Source organism: Zalophus californianus, chromosome 6 (genome assembly GCF_009762305.2).
Source record: "Zalophus californianus isolate mZalCal1 chromosome 6, mZalCal1.pri.v2, whole genome shotgun sequence".
Taxonomy (NCBI): Eukaryota; Metazoa; Chordata; class Mammalia; order Carnivora; family Otariidae; genus Zalophus; species Zalophus californianus.
The window spans coordinates 90,173,818-90,200,426 of NC_045600.1; the positions used below are offsets into that span (position 1 = coordinate 90,173,818).

The following is a 26,609-nucleotide window of genomic DNA, read 5'->3' on the forward strand; positions in this document are numbered from 1 at the left end:
TGATGCACCTTGCCACCCATCCAACCACCACCCCACTTAGCCTGGTAAAAAATACACTCAAGCAACCCACAAACACGGGCCATAACACAGTTGAGGGTAAGAGATATGAAGGAAAGCTATAATAAAGGTTTTCTAAAAGCACTTGCCCTCACCTAAAACTTTCATATCCATCTCCATATCCATCTGAAAAAAAAAATTCATCTAGAAACATTATTTAGGTGGATATTCACTTCTACATGGTCTAGAATTGTAAGTTTCTACCCATAGCATTATTAAGTTAGCCAATTCTGCACTATTCATGAATGGTTTAAAATTTTTTGCTATATGATGTTTCATTATTTCAATTTTTAAAAAGTAGTATTTTAGAGGAAAAAAGCCTGTGTGAAATCATAAAAGACAAAGTCTCTAGCTATCACATGAGATTTGAAATAATGCAAACGTCAACTAAAAAAATTTCAGATTAATATTTTAAATAATGAAACGAGGACACAACTATGTATTTTGTGGCAATTCTTGAAATACTTCTTTTCCACTAATTGAGAGCAAGGATAAAAATTTTGAGTAGACATTTCCAGGAAAAGTACATGAAGTAAATCTACATCCTCATTAAACGTGAATACTGAATTTGGCTGATCATACATACAAATCATCAAGATTTATATCTTATTCTGGATGAATTTCAAACATATCAGTATAACATTTCTATATTATGAATTACAAAAGAATTCATAACAATTCAATAGGCAATATGCAAGTTTATTTAAATAATTTAACACTGCACAGAATGCTAATTTAGAAGTATAAAAATAGATGGTTTAGCAACCAAATATAAAGCACCACACAGAAGCAGATTACACATACACCATCAGGCCTTTGGAAGATTAAGGCAACATTAATATCTCAAATAATTTTATGAGAACACTTTACTCATATGATAGATGTTATTAAAACATCTCAAAATAGAGAGTCCACAATTTTTTCAATATGAAGTCTCCTCTTCCAGCTTTCTTGTCCATATATTAATGATTTTTCTTAAATACTGTACAACAGTTAGTTAGATTGACAAATGGGCTATCAAAGCCACTATCTTGTTGGCTAGATAGAGGAGCAATTAATTTTCTCAAAGGCTGCCGACACACAGATGATGGTACTGTACTCAGGTTTTTGAAATCTGACTTTAATATATCAGCCTTATGATGAGGTGGGTGTCTAAGAGTCATACCGATCTCTGGCTGAAAGGCTTTCTTCCAACAGGTCTGAAGTGTGACCACTCTGACATTTCATTGGTTGACAAATCATTTTATTTTTCTCTGTATCTGAAAGACAACTGGCTGCTGAAAACTGTTTGAAATTAACAGCTTCAGCTGGTATATCCAGAGTTTCTTGTGGTCTACCGTATAAAAATGACACTTCGTGACTGTTGCAGGGTAAAGTGACACTGTTGGAATGCCAGCCTATGGAGTCATCCAGGTCCCCTCCATCCTTTACTGGAGTTTCCCGAACACCCAAACTTTGACTTTTCTCAGACGCAGCATTTTCACTTTCCATTAATGGATTACACTTATACACTTTTAAACCAAGTCTTTCATTAGGACCTCGAAAGGTTAAATGTGTGGATCCAGATTCAGAAAGACTAGGGGTATATCTAGGTGAGGGTTTATTTCCAAAGGATCCAAGAAAGGGGTATGTGGCTGAATGCTGAAGTGATTCAGAGCCAATATCACTGAGGTCTTTCTTCTTGCGCAAACCAAAGCCTTTTTCACCTTCACAAGGCACAAACTCAGGTGAAACATTTTTTGGCGACAGGTCTGGGTGTTTATAATTGTTATCCCCAAGCTGGAAGCCTGAGTGTGACCCTTTGGAACCCATGTGCTTTGTGTCCCCATGCTCTGCGTCCTCTAACCGTCTTCGTAAGTTACAAGCAGCCCTTCTCTTAGGAACTTGGTCACACATACTTCTGGGGATAGTTTGTATACTGTTTGATTTGCTTTCAGTGTGACGTGGTGTATTCTGGTTCACATCATTTCTTTTTGATTTTTCAACTCCAGTCAGCATCTCTGAAGTCAGAGGTAGTACTACTATATACAAGAGAACACAAAATTAGGGGAAAACAAAATTAGGAGAAAATTAACATTGAAAAAGGAGGGAAAAAAATTATGTTTTCATGTATTTCCAAAGAATGCATATATTTTAATCATTCTCAAAGAAAATACATCAAGGCTGGACATTTAAAAATATTATTTTACATATATCCATTCAATAAGGTTAAGCAATGTTATTGAAATCTGACATTATTGTTATACATCTGATCTACAATTTTCTGCAAGATATTGCATTTCAAGAGCCAACTGCAACGTTTCCCAATTCTGTCTGATGAAGAAAATTTGTTAAAGAACCCCAGTGCCCAATGCCTACATAAGTGCGCGCGCGTGCACACACACACACACACACACACACACACACAAACACACACCCTGTAAAAGCTAAAACGGAGTTTCTGATTTAATGTACCTAAGACACGGAATATGATCAGAAGGAAAGCAGCCACACAGCATTAAATCAGAGAAATCATACCTCAGAGTAGTGTACCTTGGTCCCTGTATCATGAAAAGGGTTTGCTTTTATTAGGGACATTTGCACAGTTGCCCCAAGTCTTTTACCCCCAAGGTTCACATCACCATTCCCAAATTTACACAAATAACTTGAGTTTTTAAAAGAACGTCTACCAATATCAGCTTGTGGATTCCTGAACAATCTCTGCTTCAAGCTTTCTAGACGTTCAAAAGCCCCATTTCTCCACAGATATGTTCAAAATCCCCCCGTGTGACTGGAAATTTATTGATTTTTTCACATATTTCCATCAGCTTTTGCTTTATATATGCTAAAGCTATTTTATTATGAAGAGAAAGAACCCATTTATAGGTTCTTAGGAGTCTTCTTTACCATTAGCAACTTCACTTTAATCCCTTTCAAATATAATTTGCTTAATATTGTATTTAACTTTATAATTTATCTAATATCAATTCTGCATTGCTTAGTATATTATTCTCAATTCCTTCACTTTGAATTTTTGAATGTTCTCATAGAAATAATATATGTCTGGATTTTAAAAAAATGGAAATTATGGTCTTTTAATAAGGGAGTTTAACCTATTCATGTTTAGTGTGATTGCTGATGTTTGACCCTACAATAATTTTCTATTGACCCATGCTTTCTAATTGTATTTTTCCTCTTTCGTGATTCTGTTAGATTGAAAACCTTTTCTTACAAAAATTTTCCCCTACTAGTTTGAGAGTTATATATTCCATTTCTCTATTAGCTAGCCATAAATCTTAATACACATACATAAACTTGTATTTTTCTAGCAATGGCTAGAGTTACCAGTAACTATATCCTTTCCTTGAAAATAGTAAACCTCTTAGGCAAATTTGTTAGTTTCCTCTACAATATATTCTTACATCCTTTTGAGAATACTATACTTTGCTAACATTCTCAGGTCCTTTCATTTGTTCTATTACTTGTATCCATAGGTATAAGTTGTATTTTTTTTTTGCCTTGTCTTATTTTGATTTTGGTGTCTTTTATCGTGGTGCTGGCTTTCTATAGGTATTTGGTGATTCTTGGTTGAATGCTTATCTCATAGATATTCTGAGTATGGTATCAGCTTGTTTAAAAAAGTTAAGAGTGTTGTGAAAGGAACAAGCTGAAGGGTAGAAAAACCCAATAGCTGGTACTTTGGGCATGTGGGCTCTAAGTTCCTCCTTGGCGTGATTAGCCATCTAGAGCCTTGCCCTGTTCTGAGACTCTTTTATCCTGTTGCTCTTACTCCAGCCCAATGGTGGGGGTAGGGGAAGGGAAAGCAGAAGAATTAATAAAGAGGGTGGCCCCACCTGGTTACTGTTGCTCGAGAACATCAACTAATTATAATTACCTCACTGGTATCCCCTAGGCTTACTACTTCTCCTGCAACATACTGCCTTCAGATGTGGAACAGTTTAATACTGCTCCCACTTATAGCTGTCATCTTCTGGCAGTTTTGAACTGTTTCCCTCCGCAATCTTTCAGGGATTTCTCACAGCTTCTGGTCTATCAATTGTAACTTTTTATTTTTTAATTATTTATACATTGTTAAAAATTGAGGTGCACTTTCCATACAATGTTATATTAGTTTCAGGTATACAACATATTGATTCAACAGTTCTAGTTCTATACACTGCTCACCGCAATAGTGTAATTACCATCTATCACCAAATAAGTTATTAAAATACTATTGACTATATTCCTCATGCTGTACTTTTCATCCCTGTGACTTGCCTATTTTATAACTGGAAGTTTGTACCTTTTAATCTTCTTCACCAGTTTCACTCAGCCCCACCCCCCGCCCCTCTGGCAACCACCAATTTGTTCTCTGTATTTATGAGACTATTTCTGTTTTGTGTGTTGTTTTTTAGATTCCACATATAAGTGAAATCATATGGTATTTGTCTGACCTTTTTCACTTAGCACAATACTCTCTAGATCCATCCATGTTGTCACAAATGGGAAGATTTCATTCTTTTTTTATGGCTGAGTAATATTTCTGTGTATGTGTGTGTGTGTCTGTGTACGAAATCTTCTTAGTCCATTCATCTAGACAGTCAAGTTGCTTCCATGTCTTGGCTATTGTAAATAATGTTGCAATAAACATAGGGGTGCATATATCTCTTCAAATTAGTGTTTTTGTATTTTGGGGGTAAATACCCAGTAGTGCAATTACTAGATTGTAAGGTAGCTATATTTTTAACTTTTTGAGGAACCTTTATAGTGCCTCCCACAGTGGCTGCACCAGTTTGTACTCCCACCAACAGTGAGGGTCACTTTTTCTCCACATCTTCACCAACATTTGTTTCTTGTGTTTTTTTTTTTTTTAAATATTTTATTTATTTATTAATGAGAGACAGAGAGAGAGAGAGGCAGAGGGAGAAGCACGCTCCCAAGGAGCAGGGAGCCCGACGTGGGACTCGATCCCAGGACCCTGGGATCATGGCCTGAGCTGAAGGCAGACGCTTAACCATCTGAGCCACCCAGGTGCCCTGTTTCTTGTGTTTTTTATTTTAGCCATTCTGACAGGTGTGAGGTGATATCTCAGTGGACTTTTGATTGGCATTTCCCTGATGATGACTGATGTTGAGCATCTTTTCACATGTCTCTTGGTCATCTATGACTTACTTGTAGAAATGTCTGTTCACGTTTTCTGCCCATTTTTTAATTTTTGGATTATTTGTTCTGTGGGTGCTGAGCTGAAGTTCTTTGTGTGTGTGTGTGTGTGTGTGTGTGTGTGTGTGTGTGTATGATATTAACCCCTTATCAAATGTATCATTTGCAAATACGCTGTACCACTCAGGAGGTTGCCTTTTGGTTTGCTGATTGCTTCCTTCGCTGTGCAGAAATTTTTATTTTGCTGTAGTCCCAATAGTTTATTTTTGCTTTCGTTTTCCTTGGCTGAGAAGACATACTTAGAAAAAAGCTGCTCAGGCCAATGTACAAGACATTACTACCTATGTTTTTTTTTTTTTTTTTATGGTTTGAAGTCTTACAAATATTTAGGTCTTTAATACATTTTATTTTTGTGTATGGTTTAAGAAAGTGATTCAGTTTCATTCTTTTGCATGTAGCTGTGCGATTTTCCCATCATTAGAGAGACTGTCTTTTCCCCATTGTATATTCTTGCCTCCTTTGTTGTAGATTAATTGATCATACAACCATGAGTTTATTTCTGGACTCTCTATCCTGTTCCATTGATCTATGTATCTATTTATGTGCCAGTACTACAGTTTGATTACTAGAACTTTGTCGTATAGCTTGAAATCTGGAATTGTGATACCTCCAGTTTTGTTCTTTCTCAAGATTGCTTCTGCTATTCAGGGTCTTAGTGGTTCCATAGAAATATTAGGGTTATTTATTCTATTTTTGTGAAAAGTACTATCAGTACTTTGATTGGGATTGCACTGAATCTGTAGACTGCTTTGGGTAATAGGGGCATTTTAACAATATTAATTCTTCCAATCCATGAGCATGCTATATCTTCCCATTTGTTTACATCATTTTCAATTTCTTTCATCAATGTCTTAAAGTTTTCAGAGGATAGGTCTTTCACCTCCATCATTAAATTTATTCCTAGATACTTCATTCTATTTGATGCAATTATAAATGGAATTATTTTATTTCTTTCTGTTATTTTGTTATTAGTGTATATAAACACAACAGATTTCTGTATATTAATTTTATATCCTGCAACATTACTGAATTCATTTATTAATTCTAGTCATTTTTAGGTGTTGTCTGTAGGGTCTTTTATGTATAGTATCATGTCATCTGCAAAAAATGAGTTTTGCTTCTTCCCTACCAATCTGGATTCTTTTTGTCTGCCTGCTGTGTCTAAGACTTCTAGTACTATGTTGAATAAAAGTGGTGAGAGTAGACATCTTTTTCTTGTTCCTGATCTTAGAGGAAAAGCTTTCAGTTTTTCCCCATTGAGTATGATGTCAGCTGTGGGTTTCTCATATATGGACTCTATGTTGAGGTATAATCCCTCTAAACATCATGAACTGATGTTGAATTTTATCAAAAGCTTTTTCTCCATCTATTGTGATGATCATATGGTTTGTTGTCTTAATTTTGTTAATGTGGTGTATCATGTAGATTAATTTGTGGATAATGAACCATCCTTGCATGCCTGGAATAAATCCCACTTGATCATCGTGAATGATCCTCTTCATGTACTGTTGAATTCAGTTTGCTAATATTTTGTCAAGGATTTTTGCATCTATATCTGTCGGAGATTTGGCCTGTAGTTTTCTTTTTTTTTATAGTATCTTCTTCTAGGTTGGTATCAGGGTAGTACTGGCCTCATAGAAATGAATTTAGAAGTTTTCCTTCTTCTTGTATTTTTTGGAATAGCTTGAGGAGGACAGGTGTTAAGTCTCCGTCAAGTGTTTGGTAGCATTCACCTGTGAATACATCTGGCTCTGGACTTGTGTTTGTTGGAAGCTTGGTAATTACTAATTCAATTTCATTTCTAGTAATTGGTCTGTTCAGATTTTCTATTTTTTTCCTGATTCAGTCTCAGAAGATTGTATATTTTGAGAAATGTATCCCTTTCTTCTAGGTTGTCCAATTTGTTAGCATATAGTTTTTCATAGCAGTCTCTTACAATCCTCTGTATTTTTGTGGTGGTCAATTGTTACTTTTCTTTCATTTCTAATTTTATTTGAGTCCTATCTCTTTTTTTCTTGAGGAGTCTGGGTAAAAGCTTATCAGTTTTGTTTATCTTTTAAAAAGCCAACGCTTGCTTTTGTTGACCTTTTTCTACTATTTTTTTTTAATCTCTATTTCATTTATTTCTGCTCTGATCTTTATTATTCCCTCCCTTTTACTAATTTGTTTAAAATCTATCCTGTCATTTCTAGGAATGAAAGCAACTATAGGAAGCTGATGGGTATGCTTAGCCTGCCTATTCAAACTGAAAACTCTACACTCTTTTTTGTAAGTTTCCAGTTTAAGTAAAACACAGACAACTTTATAAATTAACTCCTTATATTCCTTGTTCTTTTTCATACTAAAAAATATTAATATTTAAGACGGAAGGGAGAAGAAAACCCTTTAAGTGACTCATTTTGACATACCTGACTGTGTAGTTTTGCTCTGGGACTTATTAGAAATCGGCGTTTCCAGCAATTTTGCCATTGTAGCAAGTTTGCTAGCAGCATTCATAATCTTTTTCTCAGCCCTGTGGGGAATTCCAGAATATTAAATTAATAATAGTTTAAAGGAAAAAATGAGTTTCCTTAGCCCCAGGATTTCTGTTTTCCTATTAGTTCTGCCAGTATTTAGGGTAGCACAGACCTAAGCCTCTCTTAACCCCTAATGGCCGATCATGTAGAAATAGTTAATTTTGTGGTTAAGGAAAATGTTTAGAAAATGACAACATGCTGTCCTGGTAGTCTCAAGACACACTGTTTGTTTAGATTGAACTTACCCTTCCTGTTTTCCATTATCCTGCAAAATCTGTTGGAGGCAAGTCAAGTAATATTTGCGCATCTTTCGGGCGGTTTCTTGACGTTCTCGCAATACCTCTGCTTTTACCATTTCCGCAGCTCTTTCCTTACTCTCCTGAATATAACGAAGCATATCACCTAGTGGGGAGGTGAGGGAGGGAGTTGCTAGGGAGAAAGGAATTCCCACAAAATGCATGCTTACTACCAGTTTTTCAAAAACAGGGAGGCAGACTTCAGATCAATTTTCCGGGAGATGAAGTGACTAGAGGTATAGTTTAAACATTGTACTTTTCCACAATCATTAAAATGGAATGTTTCAGATCACTATTTTAGGAGACTCAAAGGAGAAATAATCTAAAAGTCCTTTTAGAATGATGATAGCCACATATGTTAAGGAAACAGCATATTCCCTAGGAAAACATTGTCATATTCTAAAACACTGAGGCAAGAAAATAAATATGAGATACAGAAACTTACACATTTTGATTATGTATTGTCTGAGTAAGAGAGGAGAAAAAAATATACCTAAAGGGTGAGGATGAAAGGAAGAAAGAACCAGACACAGAAAGGTAGAAGGAGGCAATATGAACTAGAGAGACTCATATTCCCATTTACTCATGCTCTGAAAATCCATGTTTCATTATTTATTCCATTCTTTCAGCAGCACATATGTGTACCCAAGTAAATATAATACTATAGTCCATGAGAGATATGTACAAAATGCCAGGGAGAAGGATGAGACCTATGTTGCCTTCTGAAATATACATTTAAAACTAGTTCACAGGGACGCCTGGGTGGCTCAGTCAGTTAGGTGGCTGCCTTCAGCTCAGGTCATGATCCCAGGGTCCTGGGATTGAGTCCAGCATCAGGCTCCCGGCTTGGAAGGGAGCCCGCTTCTCCCTCTGCCTGCTGCTCCCCCTGCTTGTGCACTCTCTCTCTCTCTCTCTCTGACAAAAAAATAAATAAAATCTTTAAATCAATGAATCAGTCAATAAAAAATAGTTCACTGCTTTCAAGTTTTCTTTTTATCTTTGATTCAACATGATTGGATTGAGACTACCATTACTTAAGGTCAACATTTTTTTTTACTAAATCTAGGGCTACATCCTACCTCTAGAATATCACTACTCTGTTATATTAAAGATTCAATTCATACAGGAATCTCCCTTAATATCAGTAAGCTCTTCCTGAAAATTAGATGCTCTATGCAAAAAATACTAACTGAAAGACTATTTCTCATTATTTGAAGTGGGATAAATTAAATTGGAATACGTGTCAACACAAAACCTCCAACCAATGTCTAAAATGTTAAAACACATACATAGAAGTTAGCATATGAGTATGAAAAAATGCTTAAAATTTCACTTCCAACTGATGTGATTGTTAACAAAAAGTTGCTTTGTTTGTTTTGTAGTAATATGGGCCCTGTTGGCACCAGCAACAACTGAAAAGTAAATTGTCTTTATTGATACCGAGTGGGCTTTTCAAAACACTACACAGGATTATGATGATCTAACAAATACATCTGGAACTTAAGACCTTTTCCCACTCATTTTGTTAAAAATAAAAGCAATTTTAAGAGGTAAACATATATTTCTTCTGTATCAACACTGGTTATTGTTCTGGGACATACATACAATCTAAGCAATATTGTAATTAAAAAAACAGGAGATAGTTTGAGAAAACATAAACCAGAGAAATGCTCTGCAAAGTTATGCCTCTTACTGCAAAGGACCTGATAAACAAATTTACATGTATGACTTAATCCATTATCGAAATAATGAGAAAGAACAGAATAATGCCTAGCTAGATCTATTTTCTATGGTTTTAAAAGGCTTATGGTAGAGGGATGCCTGGGTGGCTCAGTCAGTTAAGTAGCTGCCTTCAGCTCAGGGCATGATCCCAGGGTCCTGGGATCGAGTGCCACATCGGGCTCCTTTCTCAGTGGGGAGCCGGCTTCTCCCTCTGCCTGCCACTCCCCCTGCTTGTGCTCACTCTCTCTCTAAAATCTTTAAAATCTTTAAAAATAAATTAAATAAAAGCTTATGGTAGAAAGTAATACTTGCTAATTTAAAACTCACATGACTTTTTTTTAGTTATTTAAGTTATTTAGTTAAGTTTTAAGATTATGAAATTTTTAGTTTAACATTAGTGTCCAAAAAAGTAACAGGATAATTAACAATATAAAATAACTCAACCCCCATGTCACTTCCAAAAGATACTGGGCAAAAAAATCCATTGCTGCATAATTTAGAAAAGGGGCCACTATTTTTTCTAAAAATCAGATAAGATCTCAGAACAGGTAGTTTGAAAAAGTTCCCCAAATTACTAGTGCTAGTAATAAAAAAGGCTCAAGCCACCTTAAAATCCTGGGATTCTCCTCAGGGACTTACGCTTAATTTTTTTTACAGCTTTAATGTACTGTCCACGAAGTTCTTCCAAGGCCCTCCCATTGCATAGGAGGCAAGCATTTTCAATGGCCCCTTCTGACAATGACCTAAAAATGAACCAAATATTGGAAACAGAGATTGGTAAGTAAAAATATCTAGCTATCTATATATTCCAATAACATCCAACTGAGATGTGCTAAAAAAAAATCATATATCAGGATCTTTACTATATAGTTTTTTAAAAAAGAAGAAAAATAGAAACAAATGTTATGGTTACTTAAATAAATCATGATAAATCCACACGATGAAACTATATGCAGCTACTGAAAGGCACATTATAGGAGAATATCTAATGACATATGGAAATGTTTATTTTATACATTTATATTAATAAAAGCTTACAAAATAGCTTACACGATAATCTCAGTTTTTAAAACATGCACATGTGAGTATAAAGGGGCTTAAATGATATAAAATAAGAGGTTAACAGAGGGTATCTACTAGGAATAGGGTTTTATAAGATTTTCTTTTTTTATACTTCTTGCTATGTAACAAGTTTTATACTCTTGGTATGAATATTATTGCTATAACTGATATTACAAAATAAAAAAAATACTTAGAAATAAACAATTTCTTTAAAATAGTAAAAATTGGGGCACCTGGGTGGCTCCATTGGTTAAGCAACCAAACTCTTGCTTTTCGGCTCAGGTCATGATCTTGGGGTTGTGACATCAAGCCCTGAGTGGGGCTCTATGCTGGGTGTGGAGCCTGCTTGAGATTCTCTCTTTCCCTCCCCCTCTGCCCCCCCATGCCCTGCCCCACTCACACTTGTTCTCTCTTTCTCTCTCAAAAAAAGAAATAAAGATAAATTTAAAAATAAAAATAAAATAGTAAAAGTCTACCTTGGTGGTGTTTTACAAAGTGTTCTCAGTTCTTCCAATTTACTCTTCATGTCATTGTTTTCTTCTATTAATTCTTCAACAACTTTAGTATTCTCTTCTAAAAAAAAAATTAATGGTATATTGGTCAATTAATATTTTGTTTCCCCCTCAGTCTTCCTCTCCCCGAAATTCCCAGTGCAAATGTTTGTAGAGGAGATTGTGCAAATGGCAATTGCTCCCTGTGTCATTCATTTCCTGATGAGTCTTAATCTGACCACTCCCTGTTCTGGTTTCTCAGCACTTAAAAACTGTATTACACCCACATCTTGCTTTGGGTTACAAACTGCCCTGGAATAGGCTTCCAACTGTTTCACATGCATCTATTTTTTCCCAGCTAGACTGAAGCTCTGTTGAAACATCCTGGGTCTTCTATTTTCATGTCCCTCCTGGATCCTGGTACAGTCTATGCTCATATATACGATCATTGAACAAGCACTGCTATACAAAATAAAAAGAAAATTAAGATTAAGTAGGTACCACTTTCACAATTAATGTAAGATTTTCAATTCTTTGAACTTCTAAAAAGAGGATGAGGAGACCAGTGGCGTCCATATGGAATGGAGGACAAAGCACGAATTTCAGAGAGAGAGACATGGGTTTAAATCCTAGCTCTGCTTCTTTACCAGTTAAATGAGCTTAGGCAAATTACTTATGCTTTCTGAACCTGAGTTTTTTCATATGTTAAATGGAGATAGTATTACTTACCTTTAAGATAATAGAAATAAAATCATAAATGCATAGCACCAGATACAAAGTCTGGCAATACCAGTGTTTAATAATTATGAACAGGACACACCATGTTTCCTACCATACCACCCTCTCAACACACCCTGTAAGTTGAGTAATGAGCCACTCTATTCCTCCTAGATATAACCTGTATATTTTTAAATCACTCACTCTTACTCCACCACTTTTTAACAAATGCTACCAGCACAGTAGAAAACGGAATTTAACAAAAAAGCAACCATAATAGCAAAAACATTATCAACTAAGAGATGTATGTTAAGACAAACACTGAAATCAAACTATCAAATGACTTAATTCTGACCCTGACCCCTTTTATCAGCCTGTTGTTTTGAGCTAAGTACCAACTTCCTGGATTATTTCTAAGTCTATGAATTACAGAAGATAGCCTCAAAAAGCGCTATGCAGAATAACTATGATCACAATGTATGGTGTTAAATATTATTTATAAATAATAATCTTATCTAGCTGCCATTGTCATTTTATTATGTAAAACAAATATTCTTGATTTCCATCAAATTTTTCAAGAGCTACAAATAGCTTAAGCCATCACCATGGGAATTACAGTTGTTCAAATTTTTGTCTCAAAATTCTTAAAATCCTGTCTTGCCTTAGAATAATGATTATCTATCTCTAACAGACTTGGTAAGCAGTATAGGTGGGAGTGAAGCAGGTGGCTCCTCTTAGTCAACATTATTTACCGAGTGTGCTATGTTGCCAGGTACTGTACACTAAGTGCTCGGTCAGGACTTGATCCTTGTCATCATCAAGGCTACACTCCAATGGACAATGCACACAAAAATTAATTACAAGGATGATATGATAAATGTTAGAAAAATCACTGAAGCTGCAGGTAATGTCTAACAGAGGAAGCTAACCAAGTCTGGGGTGGTTAGGAAAGCCTCCCTACGGAAGCAATGCACCGGGCGAGGGAGGAGTAGGAGTTAGCCAGGCAATGTGATCAGGATGGGAAGACAGACATTTTGGTAAACGGAGATGAAAACAGACAAGAGAAAAGAGACAATGAAATCCATGCTCTGGCCCTATGAGAGAATAAAAGGGCTGGGGCAAGACAAGGCTAAGGGGCTGGCAGATGCTGCATCATGAAAGGCTTCTTAGATGAATGTTAGAGAAAGTGTCTGCATTTCCTACTGAGGGCTAAGCCACAGGACTTTAAACAAGAGAGTGTCATGATCCAATTTGCTTTTTTAAAAGGTCACTGGAGCTGCCTGATGGGGAATGGCTCGGAGGGACAATACTGGAAGCAGAAAGAGCCAGGAGGTGACTGCTGTCCAGGCAAGCAATCCAGTTAAAATGTAGAAAAAAAGTGAACCTATCTGTCTGTTTTTTCTGGATCACACAATTATTTGGGACGCTTGCAGTCAACCCTTCATTCGGTCAAAAAAGGGCATCATGACTACAATGATGAACAAGATACAACATATTCCTCATTCTCAGGGAATGTATAGGTTGGAAAGTGTATCAGGCAAGTAACCAAAAACTTAAATACAGAATGGTAAGAGTAGGAACCAAGAGTGCTATGGGGCCACACAGAACTGGCCTGAATAACCCAGATGGGAAAATCAAGGAGGGATCTGCAGATAAGGCATCTTTCTCAATTGAACCCTAAAGGTGAGGAAGAGTTAGGACAAATGAGAATGAAAGGATAAGGTGTAGGGCAGAGTGACAAAACTGTATGCAAGGTCCAGTACAATTCCTGACCACCTCAGCAATCTGAGTATTTCAAATGCACACAGTAGAGAGCACAGGAAATAGGTGACTAGTAAAAGGTAAGGGGGAACAGCCTCAGAAACCCAGTATCCTCCCTGGTGCAGAAGGGCAAGAGAAGATAGCAGAAGCTATCCCTTCCAGATAATCTCCCTGACAGTACAGTGAAGAATGGACTGGAAGGATGCCAGACCAGGCCCATATGTCTTCGTGCACAGCTTTCCCCTCTGCCTAGAATGCTGTCCTCTTTGGCAAATACCTTCATCTTTCAAGGCTTAGTCAAGCCCTCCTTAACTCAAATAGGAGGAAGAGTTCACTCACATCCTTTCTGCCAAGTGAACACGAGCATACTGCCAGGAGCACTCAGTGCTGCAACTATTTATTAATCTGTTTTTAGGTCTCTTCACTTGATGATAAGCTTCTTGGGAGAAAGGAAACAGAGTCTTTGTACATCTAGAGCAGAACTGGAATTCTGTCTGATGTCTTCACTGCTGTGTCCCTAGTGCCTAGAATGCTGCCTGACACATATTGGGCACTCACTATCTATTCAATCTAAAAAGGAAGAAAGGAATGTGACCTTTTAATCAGAGCTCCAATTTTCCTCTTTGTAGTTCAGGAATAATAATTTGGTCAGTAAAAATAAGGTCCAAATTAGTTTACATTAATCCTCAAAGAGAATCGGTGCCTACATTAACTAAAATGTCACATTTGAACATTTCAAGGATCAAAGAGATTTATACCGGTAGTAGTGCTACTTTAAATGCTAACCTCCAATTTTTTCCACTACAGCTTTGTGCTTTCTTTCTAAATGCTGAAGATGCCTACAGCATTTCTCCAGTTTTCTTTTCAGATCTTGACATTCCTGCTTTGCCTTTTCAAGTTCTTGGAAGCAGTGTCCACAGCATGAATCTTTAATTTCAAGGATCTTTTTCTTATCTGCAAAAATTAAATGATAGCAAACCTTTATATCAATTTAGACTCAAACTAAAAAAGAAAGGAAGGAATGCAGGAATGAAGGAACGAAGGAAACCACGTGACATGATTGAAGAAAGTCAACAGTGCAACTGAAAAGAACGTGATGCTTAAGAGAGAGAGAGATCGGAGTTTAAATATTCTTTATACTATTTATTGGCAGTGTGGCTCAGAGTATATTATATAACCTGAGACTTAGTTTTTTACTATGTAAAATTAAATAATACCATCTATTTTAAAAATTGCTATGAAACATGATGTTCAGCTCTTAGTATTAAATACCATTCCCCACTAAAAGGAACAAAGGATCTTCAAGAAATGGCTAACTCCAGTACTGGGACAGGGTGTTTACGAGATGAATGCTGGAAAGAAATTCCTGAAAAATACAGGAACATCACAAGGACAAAGGAGCCAGTTTGAAAGGGCTCCAGTAGCTGAATATGAGGCAATTTGAACACTAAGTTTACTAATGAATTATAAAATGTTAAAAAAAAAAGAGGAGTTCATGAGCCATACCAATAATCCTACCCATAATGGAATGGATGGATAGATGGGTAAGTAGGTTAAGTTGATAGGTAAATAGGTAGATGGATTGATGGACAGATTGATAAATAAAAAAAAAGATAGACAAACAAATGAGTACACAAACTAACAGGAGGATTCATGATTATAACAACATGCCAAGTGTCAACTGGTAAAAGTAGAGGGAAGCCTAGAGCTAGAAAAATTATAATTTTGCAACCACCATGGTAAAGACTGAATCAGACAAACATCATCAATGATTGCTAAATATAAGGGAAATGTTTAATGAGAAGGACATATTCATGGTCTTAGAAGTGTCTCCCCACAGACTGCTTATTAGTTGTGAGGTGGGAGGAAACCATTGAAGAAAATGGACAACACTGTGACCAGGTGCTCAAATGAACTTCACCAATAAAAGACAAATGGATACTGCGCTTCCACATGTGATAAGACATCACCTATGCAGCGTTCCAGCCAAGGAAACGCAACCTGAATCTAATTATGAAGAAACACCAGACAAACTGAAAATGAGGAAAGTTCTACCGAAAGCTGGAGGTGGGGTGGCGTGGTGGGGAGAGGGGAGAGTAAGTCTTTCAAAAATGTCAATGTCAAAAAAGTCAAAAAGAGGCTATGGAAATATTCTACACTAAAGGAGACTAAAGACACATGACATCTAAAGGTAATACCTGAGCCTGGACAGATTCCTGTACCGTGGGGGGAAAAATGATGAAAGACATTATTGGGTCAGTTGACAAAATTAGAATACAAACAGGTTGACAGAGTATTTTCATCAAATGTTTAATTTACTACACTAAGGTTATAAAAGAAAAAATTCCTATGTTTTGAAAATACACACTGAAGTATTTAGGGGTAAAAGGGCACAATGTATATAACATCCTCAAATGGTTCAGGAAAGAAAATGAAATGTTCACATACACATACACACAGAAGAGGGTAAAACTGTATACAGCATTATCAACAAATGTATCTAGTTAAAGGACAGATGGGTGTTACTAGCAACTATTTTTACTTTTGTAACTTTTCTGTAAGTTTGAAATTGTCTCCAAATGAAAAAAATATTTAAAACTATCAGGAGGTACAAAGGTATAAAATATATGTGGCACAGTATGGCAGAGAACAGCATACAATAAATAACAGCTATTGCTGTTAGTAATACATGGAATTTGTAAAATTTAAATAATATCAAAAATGATACAAAAAAAGGTGATCACTATTAATTAATAAAATAAAGTGGGGACACAAATTGGCACAGGCTCAAAAGCCAGTACCCAAAAATTTGATGTAAAATCATTGGTTCAGAATTATTCTCAGCTCTTTCCTGACTTCAGTTTCCTCTGAATGGCACCATTTTATGTCCATGAGCATCAAAGAATTAATGAAACACCACACTAGTATCATACATGGTATTTATATTTTTCATTTAAGACACTGTTGTAAAACTAGAAACCAGGCAAATGTCCATTGACAAGAGAATAAATTATAGCATATTCATAGAATGGAATACTACACAGCAATCAGAGTTACATGCATTAACACAGACAAGGATCAGTGGAAAAAAACAAGTTACAAAGACTACAATAAATATTACACTACATTTTTATAATGTTAGGAGACAAAACAACAGCTTTTTCAGGATACCCGTATTTGGTCAAAACATAAAGAAAAGCAAGAGAATAATTTTTAAAAATCAGAATATTTGTTACCTTGGATTGTAAGGAAGTTATAGGGATGGGACTGTGGTCAAACACACAGAGGTCTTCAACAGTACTGGTGACGTTCTAGTTCTTAAGTCAAAGAGTGGGCTCCTGGGTGGTAGGCTTCATAACTTACATGTACATCACATATTGTCTTTGCATGTATCAAGTATCTCATAATCATTTAACTTACTTTAAACAATGGTAAGATATTAGGAGACTATAATCAAATAGTTAACAATGGTACTCTCTGGTGGTAATAGTATAAAGGACTACAGCACTTAATATATATTTTGGATTATTTAATCCTTCCTAATGAATTGGTTAATGTGTTTATTTTTAGGGAAAAAAGACTGAAGAAAGAAAAATCCTTTTGTAGCCTGATTTGTCTTAAGTAAAAACAAATTCCTTTCATATTGATAGGACTTCCCAAAGCCAAATAATATCTAAAACTTATTGCTACCCGTTTCATAAATTAAAAAAAAAAAATCTCTGGTTATTCCAAATAAAAACAACTAATATACAATGACAGTGAAAATAATTAACAAAATACAAATTAAGGTAGTATTCCTGTACACCTAATGAACAGTAAGAGCTTCTCAACCACCTAGAATCTAGAAGTGAGGAAAAAAGGGCCTTATGGATGATCAGGAAAATAGTCAACTGACTTCTTAGGAAAGGCAGAGATTCTCTGTTTAGAGATTACTAAAATTCTGGTAATATTATTTACTAAATTAGAAATTGTGGAAACTAAGGTTATTAACCTAGTACATCTGAGTTCTGGCAATTCAAAGTTCTCTTCCAGGTTGCAACAGATACAGCAGAGAAGAAACAGAAAGACCGGGTATGTGTTTGTATGTGGAGGGAAGGAGCAGGCTGTGAGAGATCAGTATCTTAAAAAGGTTTGGAGCTAATAAAGGATATGTCAGTTCTTTGTTCAGAATTCTCAATGACTAGGCAGTAGAAGCCCAGTCAATATTCTTCAGTGAGCTCTGAATACGTCAAGGGGCTTCAGTATAATACAATAATTCTTTTTCATAATAACAACTGTAAGCCATTATGGGAACATTAAGCTATTAATTTACCAAATATTCAAAGAACACAAACTATGTGCCATTCACACTCTGCCATGTATTGGAGAGGAAGAGATAAAACACTGCTCCTGTCCTCAAGAAACTCACAAATCTGAAAACACCTCATCAGAAAGATTTCCATTAAAAAATGGCTGAAATAAGCTTCAATAACATGAACAAAAAGGTCCCAGTTATTTGGCAATTCTTTTATGTGAAACCCGTGATTTCTCAATAAAGTCAGGGAATAAAAACATGACTGTTCTATTAAAATTCTCATTATTCTCCTTATAATAAGAACTACTTATGAATGGAGGGAAGACCCTGAAAGGATAGAATTAAGAGGGTCTAAAGTATCCACGTCTCCTAAATGCAAAATGAAATCTAGGGAGAAGACACAGATTAGATAGGAGTAATATTACCCACTTGTTCACTCATAAAAGCGTCACACATCTTTGACTTCCTTTTATCCTCAAAGCAACCCTCTGCAACTGTGAGTACGGATGTAACAAAGACCAGTAGGAATAAAATCCCATTACCAGCTTCTGCTTCTGTTTTTTGCAAGGCCAAGGCCTGAGCACAGCATCCAAAAGTGGGTGCAGGATGGACTGCCAGGACTCCAGGGTCTCCTCTGCCAGTGACCTCTGTGGCTGGATCCCTAGAGATCTTGGCCATATTTCTCTGAAAGAGAGTATCTGCATAGTTAATGCCATGTAAAAATCTTTACACAATTCTCCATTTAAAATGCTCATATTAAAAACATAAAAAGAAAACACTGCCTGAAAAAAATCTTGCTTAAACCATCACCAGTATTTTTCTTAGGGTGTTACATGAATACTATCATTACTATGAACTAGTCTACAATGACCGTAATTTTCGAATTAGAACATTATCTGACAGAGGTCTGGTGGGCCAACTATGAGACAGATAAGAGATACAGTTTGCACACATATATATGAATTTAAGATATTTTAATGGCTTATGTGGTCAAATCACAGGACATACTATGTGAAATCACAATTGTTCTTGAAAATCCAGAACATTTTTACTGCAGCAGAGGTCAAACTCAGAAACTATAACTATCAAACTTTTGTCTTCCACAAATTTAAAATTACATTTATACAGTATGTTACATTTCTAAATACTTTCATGTATACTGTCATTTTATAAGGAAGTTCAGTTGAATTCCAAAGTTAGAGAGAGAAACTGAAGCTAACCTAAACATCTTGCACAAGACTATTTCTTCACTGATATTTATTGAACACTTTCGGTGTTCTAGTCCCTGTTCCAGCAATACAGCTACTAAATTCATTAATGGTGAGGCATCCTTTTTAGGTAGTGTTTTCAGATTCTTTTTTTTTAAATTTTTTTAAATTACTCATTTCAGAGAGAGACAGACAGAGATAGTGAGAGAGAGAGCACGAGCAGGGAGGAGAGAGAGAAGCAGGCTCCCCATGGAGCAGGGAGACCGATGCGGGACTTGATCCCAGAACCCTGGGATCTCAACCAGAGCTGAAGGCAGATGCTCAGCTGACTGAGCCACCCAGGCGCCTGTGTTTTCAGATTCTAGACAACTACCAAATCCCAAAGGAACTGAACAGGTGATCTTGAAAAAGTTGCCTTGTTTAATTACTTAAAACCCACATATCAGCTTGATTCTAGAAGCCTTGATTTTGATTATAAGAAACTCTTAACTGGCTATTGGAAAACCTACTTACAATGTGCATCAGAAGCAGAAGTCAGCAGTTACAGAGAAAATGGAAACTCCAGGCAATCAAGGGGATATGAGGCTGAGGCCAAAGGGAGTAATAAAAGTTGAACTCTAAGGTAGCCAATGTTTCCAGTTTCTACTCAAAACTGGAGAAAAGCCAAGATGACAAGAAAAGAAGGAGCAACAACCTTCTTGTCTTCATTTTAACTTGACTTTGGTGGTAAGAAAAGACAGAACATGCATCCTTAAATTTGTTTGAAAATTCTGCTCCCATTGATATTTTTGTTTTCTTTTTTCCATCATGACCTGTTGTATTAATGTATTCCAATAAGGCATTCATTTTTATGGAAACTACATTTTTAATTGATTGCATCCTGTCCATTTTTAAAAATTTTTGATCTGAGTTATTTTAATGAGGACTTGTTTTATGTATACTGATCATTTTTTTCCTGTTTTAATTTTCCTAAACAGCTCTAAAAAGGACAAATTTAATCAATTATAATTCCTAGTTCTTCATATTTAGGGCACCTATATTGCAAACTTATAATCACTGGTTACAATCATTGCTTTACCTCAAGGTCCTGAGCTGGGATTGCTCAAAGAGCAGAAGATCAAGTATTCTTTCGTAGGCATTTCAAAGCCACCCTTTTCTCAGGAATAGAATCTGATCCCACCCAACAAAAGCCACAAAAGTCTAAGTTCTTAGCCAAATTATGTGATTCTGTCTCCACAGACATGTGAGCTACATTAAGTCATCCAGATGATCTCAACACTGCTAGCACAATCAGAAACCCTACACAGAGACCCCAGGATTGAGTATATATTAATAGAAGAAAGGTGTTACATTTTCCTGATTTTTGTAGTAGAGATTGCCTTTTCAGGAAAGTAAACGTGAAAGCATGTAACATGATTTTCCCATCACTGCTCACGCTTAAAACTCACTATAAATAATTCTTAATTATTTTTTCCAAAAATTTTCAATTAAGTATTACAAGCATTATTCATGGGAAGTGATCTTGCCCAGTTATTTTTACATTAAAAACAACTCTTAACTGGTTGCTTTCACATCTTTGTGAAATCGTAATAATAGTATCAACTGGGGTGAACTGGGATGGGGTGGACTGATCTTTCAGGTAACTTTTGGATCTAAAATTCTGTACTATCTCAAACGCAGGAGGCAGAAAGGCCAAGCTGTGTCATTCATATCCTACAAAACCCAAGGAATTAGGTGAGAGATTTGTACTTTCTTTTTCAGATAAGCAATTATAATACATGACTACACAGGTAACAGACTAGTCATCCTCAAGTGTGGGACTGGAACTCAGACTTTTTTACCAGCTCGTAAATTTCCAATAAGTATTAATACCAAATGTTCAACCCTGGCCTTGAAAATCATTAATCATGATATCTTAATGAAACTTAACTCTTACGTCTCTTCTCAAACCTTATAATATTGGCATTTTCTTTTCTACCTCTAATTCCAAATGTTGAAATTGGCTGATCACAATGCCTACATATCATTCTGGATTTTTCACGCATATCTCATTTCTTCAATCTTCCACCAAAACTAAAAGCTGATGTCAGAGACTACGCAGACAACTAAAAGAATACTGTTAACTCATTCTACGTGCGCAGATATAGTAGACCAACAAAACTGGGCTTCAGAGTTTTGTTTGAGTGAGCCATACTTCTATTTGCTTGTTCTACAACAATATTTTTTGTACTTGGTTGGTATTTTTTGCCTTTGTGACATAAATTCCTTGAGGGCAAGAAACAGGCTTCCAAACTCTTTAGAAGCTCTTAAGAAACCCTAGTTTAATACGATGCATATTTCTTGAAGTGGTCATGCCCAAAAAACAAAAATAGGAATGAGAGTTATTCAGTTTCTCAAAGCTCAGGCCCTTACAAAGAACAGCGTATATTTTTTAGGAAAAAGAGGTCTAGAGCCTAAAAGCTCTGCCTCATATTTGTGGCACCATGAAGAAGCAAAGTTTTTTTGGCAAAAAGAAATGAAATCCTTTGGATTCACTACAAAAAGTTGTTAAGCCACTGGTAAAAACTCAAGTTTTACGTCTCTTAAACTGTAAAATGAAGAAAGGAAAAAAGACCATATGCGACTTCTACAATCATCTTTGATGTTTATTAATAGTGCGTTTCACTTATCAGGAACATACCTTTTCCCACTCGGAGTTGGCATTTTCTATAGCTAGGGAGAGGGTGTCTTGAAAGGCTTTCTGTATGCAGGCCTTTAGTTTTTCAAAATATTGGGCAGACACCCATTTTGAAGAACAAGATGACACGAGTTCCAAGAGCTGCTTGTTCTCTGAACCACTGACATGTTCCTTTTGGGTGTCCTTCAAGAGAAATTCAAGTACAGTGAGGATGTCTTCCTCATACTGATAGATTTCCAGTTGGATCCGCCTGGCTTCCTGCGTAGCCCATTCTCTACGACTCTGGTCTAGACATGTTTGCAATTCTGTCTCCTTTTGAAGAAGTAGTTCAGTTTTTTGTTTCACAAAGTCTTCTTTAGCTGCCGCAAGCACCTCATTAATTTTATTTCGATGATCATCTAAAAATTGCCGGTAATCTTGCTCATTTTGTTCTTGAATTCTGTGGATTTCTTCTTGCTTTTCTTTGTTCCATTCACTCCGGGCCTTCGCCAGCTCAGCCCTGACAACCACAGGGACTTCCTCGTTCTTTAACTCAAGCTCTCTCTGAAGAGAATAAATCTTCTCTTCCAATTCTTTTCCAGGTATTCCATTTTTCTTCATATTTTCAAGCTCGCTTTTCCATTTCTCTTTAGCTTCAGATATAGCAAATGATATCTAAAAGACATAACAATGTATATTTAAAATTCTTTATGATCTCCTCATTAATTAAAAAATTAAACTAAAGTAACTATTTGGGATAAGACACTGGTCCTACAATATATTCATACTATACTCAAAGATCCTTTCCTTAATTTTTTTTTAAAGACTTCATTTATTTATTTGAGAGAGAAAAAATGAGCAGGGGGAGGGACAGATGGAGAGGGAGAAGCAGACTCCCTGCTGAGCAGAGAGCCCAACATGGGGCTTTATCCCAGGACCCTGAGATCATGACCCGAGCCCAAGGCAGATGCTTAACGGACTGAGCCACCCAAATGCCCCCCTTTCTTTCATTTTAAATGACCTAATATTTTATGTCTTATGTTACTTAAAAAACACCAGTTTCTTGAAGGAGAATTAGAAATTTAAACTGACCCCAAAAATATGTAACTATACAGTTACCCAAAATTACCTTCGAAAAAAATCCATATTAGTTTTACACAGATGTAGCCTCAAATTTTACCTAAGCCCACGACAAATGGAGTATCTTTTACATGAAGCAAAAGCAGCCTCATAAAGAAATCTTTTTTCTAAGTAATCTTAGAAATATAACACACACCTGCACAACTTGCTGACAAACATAATTGCATTTTAATGGAAGCACAGTGGTTAGCACAATTCATTAAATGATAATACCAAACAGAAAAAGTCACTTTCTCATTAATCTAATTTTCTTTTATGACAGAATAACAAGGCTAGCAGATCACAGACAGTAATAGTACATAACCAAAAGGTCCTAGGGAACCAAAAAACCGAGGCTTAGCTCTAACCCCACCTTTGACTGCTGAGGCAGCCTTGCACAGTGCTTAACAGAGCAGGCTCTGGGGACACACTGCTGCAGTAAACTGACCAGCTCTGGGACCACACGCCCATTCCTCAATTTCTTTGAGCCTCAGGGTCCTCAACTATAAAATGGGGACAATTATAATGCTTACCCGATAGAATTTTGTTAGGAATAAATGACAAAAGAAAAAAAAATCCATTTAAAGCACTTAGTCTGGAGCCTGGCAGATAAGGACTCAATATATGTTATGTGGTTATTACTTTTGGCTGTATGGCCTTAGAAAAGTCACTTAATCTCTTTTGTACTTAGTGTCTTCATCTACATAAGGCACAGATTAGATAATGACCTTGAGTCTCTTTTATAAATTGAAAAAAGCCACAAGGATATAAGTGTTAAAACAAGCGGGCATCTCCAAAAGCTTGGCCTAGACAGTGTAATCAATACTATCTATATATATGCTCTGGATGTTGAAATAAAAAGGTATCTGTTTCCCAAATTTTCAGGTATTATATAATCTTAGCAAACATTTTCAACTAAAAAATTCTTAAACATGTCATACACCTTTATTCAATGATATATTCCTGAATAGTTGTACATAAATCAAAATTTTTGAATTCTATTTTAAATCTAAGGGAACCGACCATCTAAGATGAGCTTTACAAAAGAATTCACAGCAAAATTCTTTTGCTACCAGCAGAATAATTCAGTAGTGATGTGAAACATGTTTAAAGAGTGCTGTTAGGGAAAGCAGTCTTGTCACAGTGGATGCCTGAAAATCATTACCAGGTAACTTGGGGGAGGTGGCAGATCCCATGGAATTTGGACGACCTGCTGACCTCACCAAAAGTGTGCATCCTCTCACATGAAGTTGTGCAAAGCGAATTTGACAGCATTAAGCAACTCAGGGGTTTCCTGATAGTTGCCTCACATTAGATTATCTGAGAAGCCTTTAAAAATCCTAATACCCAGGCCACACCCTGTACCATTAAAACATAAAGCCTGGGGGATGGGAGCCAGGCAACAGTATTTTTTAAAAGATCCTCAAGTTTTTCTAATGTGCAGCTAAGTTTAGGAACCACTGAACCAACTTGACAACTTCTGGACTCTGGACAAACTGGCTTTAAATTTTTACAGATTTTTTTTTAAAGATTTTATTTATTTATTTGAGACAGAGAGAATGAGAGAGAGAGAGAGAGAGAGAGCACATGAGAGGGGGGAGGGTCAGAGGGAGAAGCAGACTCCCCGTCAAGCAGGGAGCCCGATGCGGGACTCGATCCCGGGACTCCAGGATCATGACCTGAGCCGAAGGCAGTCGCCCGACCAACTGAGCCACCCAAGGCGCCCCTAAATTTTTACAGATCTTGGTGGCTCACTCTAATCTTACAAGAACCCTCCAACCAATACTATGAAAGTAGCCCTTGCTCACCTTCTTTGGTTTGGAGGAAGGATCCACAAGAGGTTAACTTATGTTTGTGGCTGAATAATTATTTAGAATAGTGCTACTCACACCCAAGTGTGCCCTAAAAACCGGCAGTGTCACATCACCTAGGAGTCTGTTAGAAATGCAAATTCTCAGGATTCACTGTAGGCCCACCGAATCAGAATCTCTAGGAAAAGAGCCAGGAATCGTTTAACAAACCTTCCAGGGGAATCTCACGCCTGCTAACGTTTGAGAAGCAACACAGCCTCCTCTCGTTTCTGTATTTCTGCATTCACATACATTCAGGTCTTCTGTGATCTTAGGGAAAGATCTCTTGACTATTTTATTTTCTATATTCTACCCAACTTTATTATTCTTGACTTCTGAGCTCTGAGACACATGCACATCATCACATTATTTCCTTTCTTTCTCCCTCTTAAATTTCTTTTCGAAATATGTCAGCATACTAAAAAGTATAGAGAATAATGCAATGAACACCCGTGTACTCTCACACAACTTAAGAAAAATATTAAAATAGTTTATTCTTGAATTATTTCCTTAAGTAATCTGTGGAATAAGATTAGGAATATGACATATGAATGATTTACAATGTCTGTTACACACGTTATTTTCCAAAATGGTTGTAATATTGGGAGAACTGTATATACTTGACACTGTGATCTATTATATCTTTTGTATTACAATTAAGAGAGAATGTAGACATATGGCATAAAATAGCACCCAAAGTTTGTTATTTCGACTTTTTGTGAAGACTGTAGGTCCGTATTCTGGCGTACTTATCCACAGATTCTTGTTTTTCTTATAAATCTGTATTGTTTTTATCATATATTAGTAGTAATGTTTCTCATGTTTAATTCATCTATTTTCCTTATTCTTATTATCCTGTCACTTTTTTTAATTACAAAAGCAAAAATGTTTTGAATGTTTGTACCTATTTTATCCTCTTTATCTATCTTTGCTACTATGTCTGAGTTGTCCCAAAATTGAATTATGGTACAGATCTGACATAGTCAATTTCTGTTTCTATATGTTCATTGAAAAATGTTTAGCTTCGTTTTCTTTCTTTTTTTTAATGGGCAGCAAAGCAAAATTTATTGAGTGATAGTAAAGCAAAGTTTATTGAGCGATAGTACAAAGCTCCCGAAGAGAGAGGGGACCTGAGAGGATTGCCCTAAAAATGTTTAACTTCTTAATCATCTTAGACTTTATTGTGATGCATGTGTGGGTAACCTTAATTTTCCCAAAGTGCTATCTGGCTATCATAAGACTATTATGGAATAATTCCTTATCCCCTTGTTTTGAAACAATTAAGCTTTTATTCATAGTTGGTTCTATCTCTAAGTCTGTATAATACAGAATGAAAAAGAATTCTCTTTTGTGACTCAACACTGAATTGTCGCTTTCCAACATATTCTATTATGTGTTAGGGCTGGACTACTATTTCTTTTCCAGAACATTTAAAAAATTTCTAGTCCTTTCCAAGTAAATTTTAGTATTATTGTGTCAAATTTCTAAACCATGTTCGGTTTATTGGCATTTTGATTAGAATCGGTTTACTCTAATAAACTGGGAGAATGCAAATGATTTTGTTTCTAGTCAAACAACATGACATATCTGGAAAGGAGAGTTGGCTATTTTCCAAGACTGTAAGACCACTGACAGAGCACAGAAAACAAAGCAAGTAAAAG

General features: G+C 36.1%; 1 protein-coding gene across 1 annotated transcript in view; it reads right to left on the reverse strand.

Moving 5' to 3' along the window:
• Positions 1–621: 621 nt before the first annotated feature.
• Positions 622–26,609, reverse strand: part of CEP152 (centrosomal protein 152) — a 95,412-nt gene continuing 69,424 nt past the window's right edge. The window contains 8 exon segments of the mRNA XM_035728269.1: positions 622–1,236; positions 1,238–2,078; positions 7,665–7,768; positions 8,018–8,174; positions 10,430–10,533; positions 11,329–11,425; positions 18,658–18,799; positions 22,004–22,654. Of these exon segments, the coding sequence (XP_035584162.1) occupies positions 1,020–1,236; positions 1,238–2,078; positions 7,665–7,768; positions 8,018–8,174; positions 10,430–10,533; positions 11,329–11,425; positions 18,658–18,799; positions 22,004–22,654 (2,313 nt within the window). The 3' untranslated portion in view covers positions 622–1,019.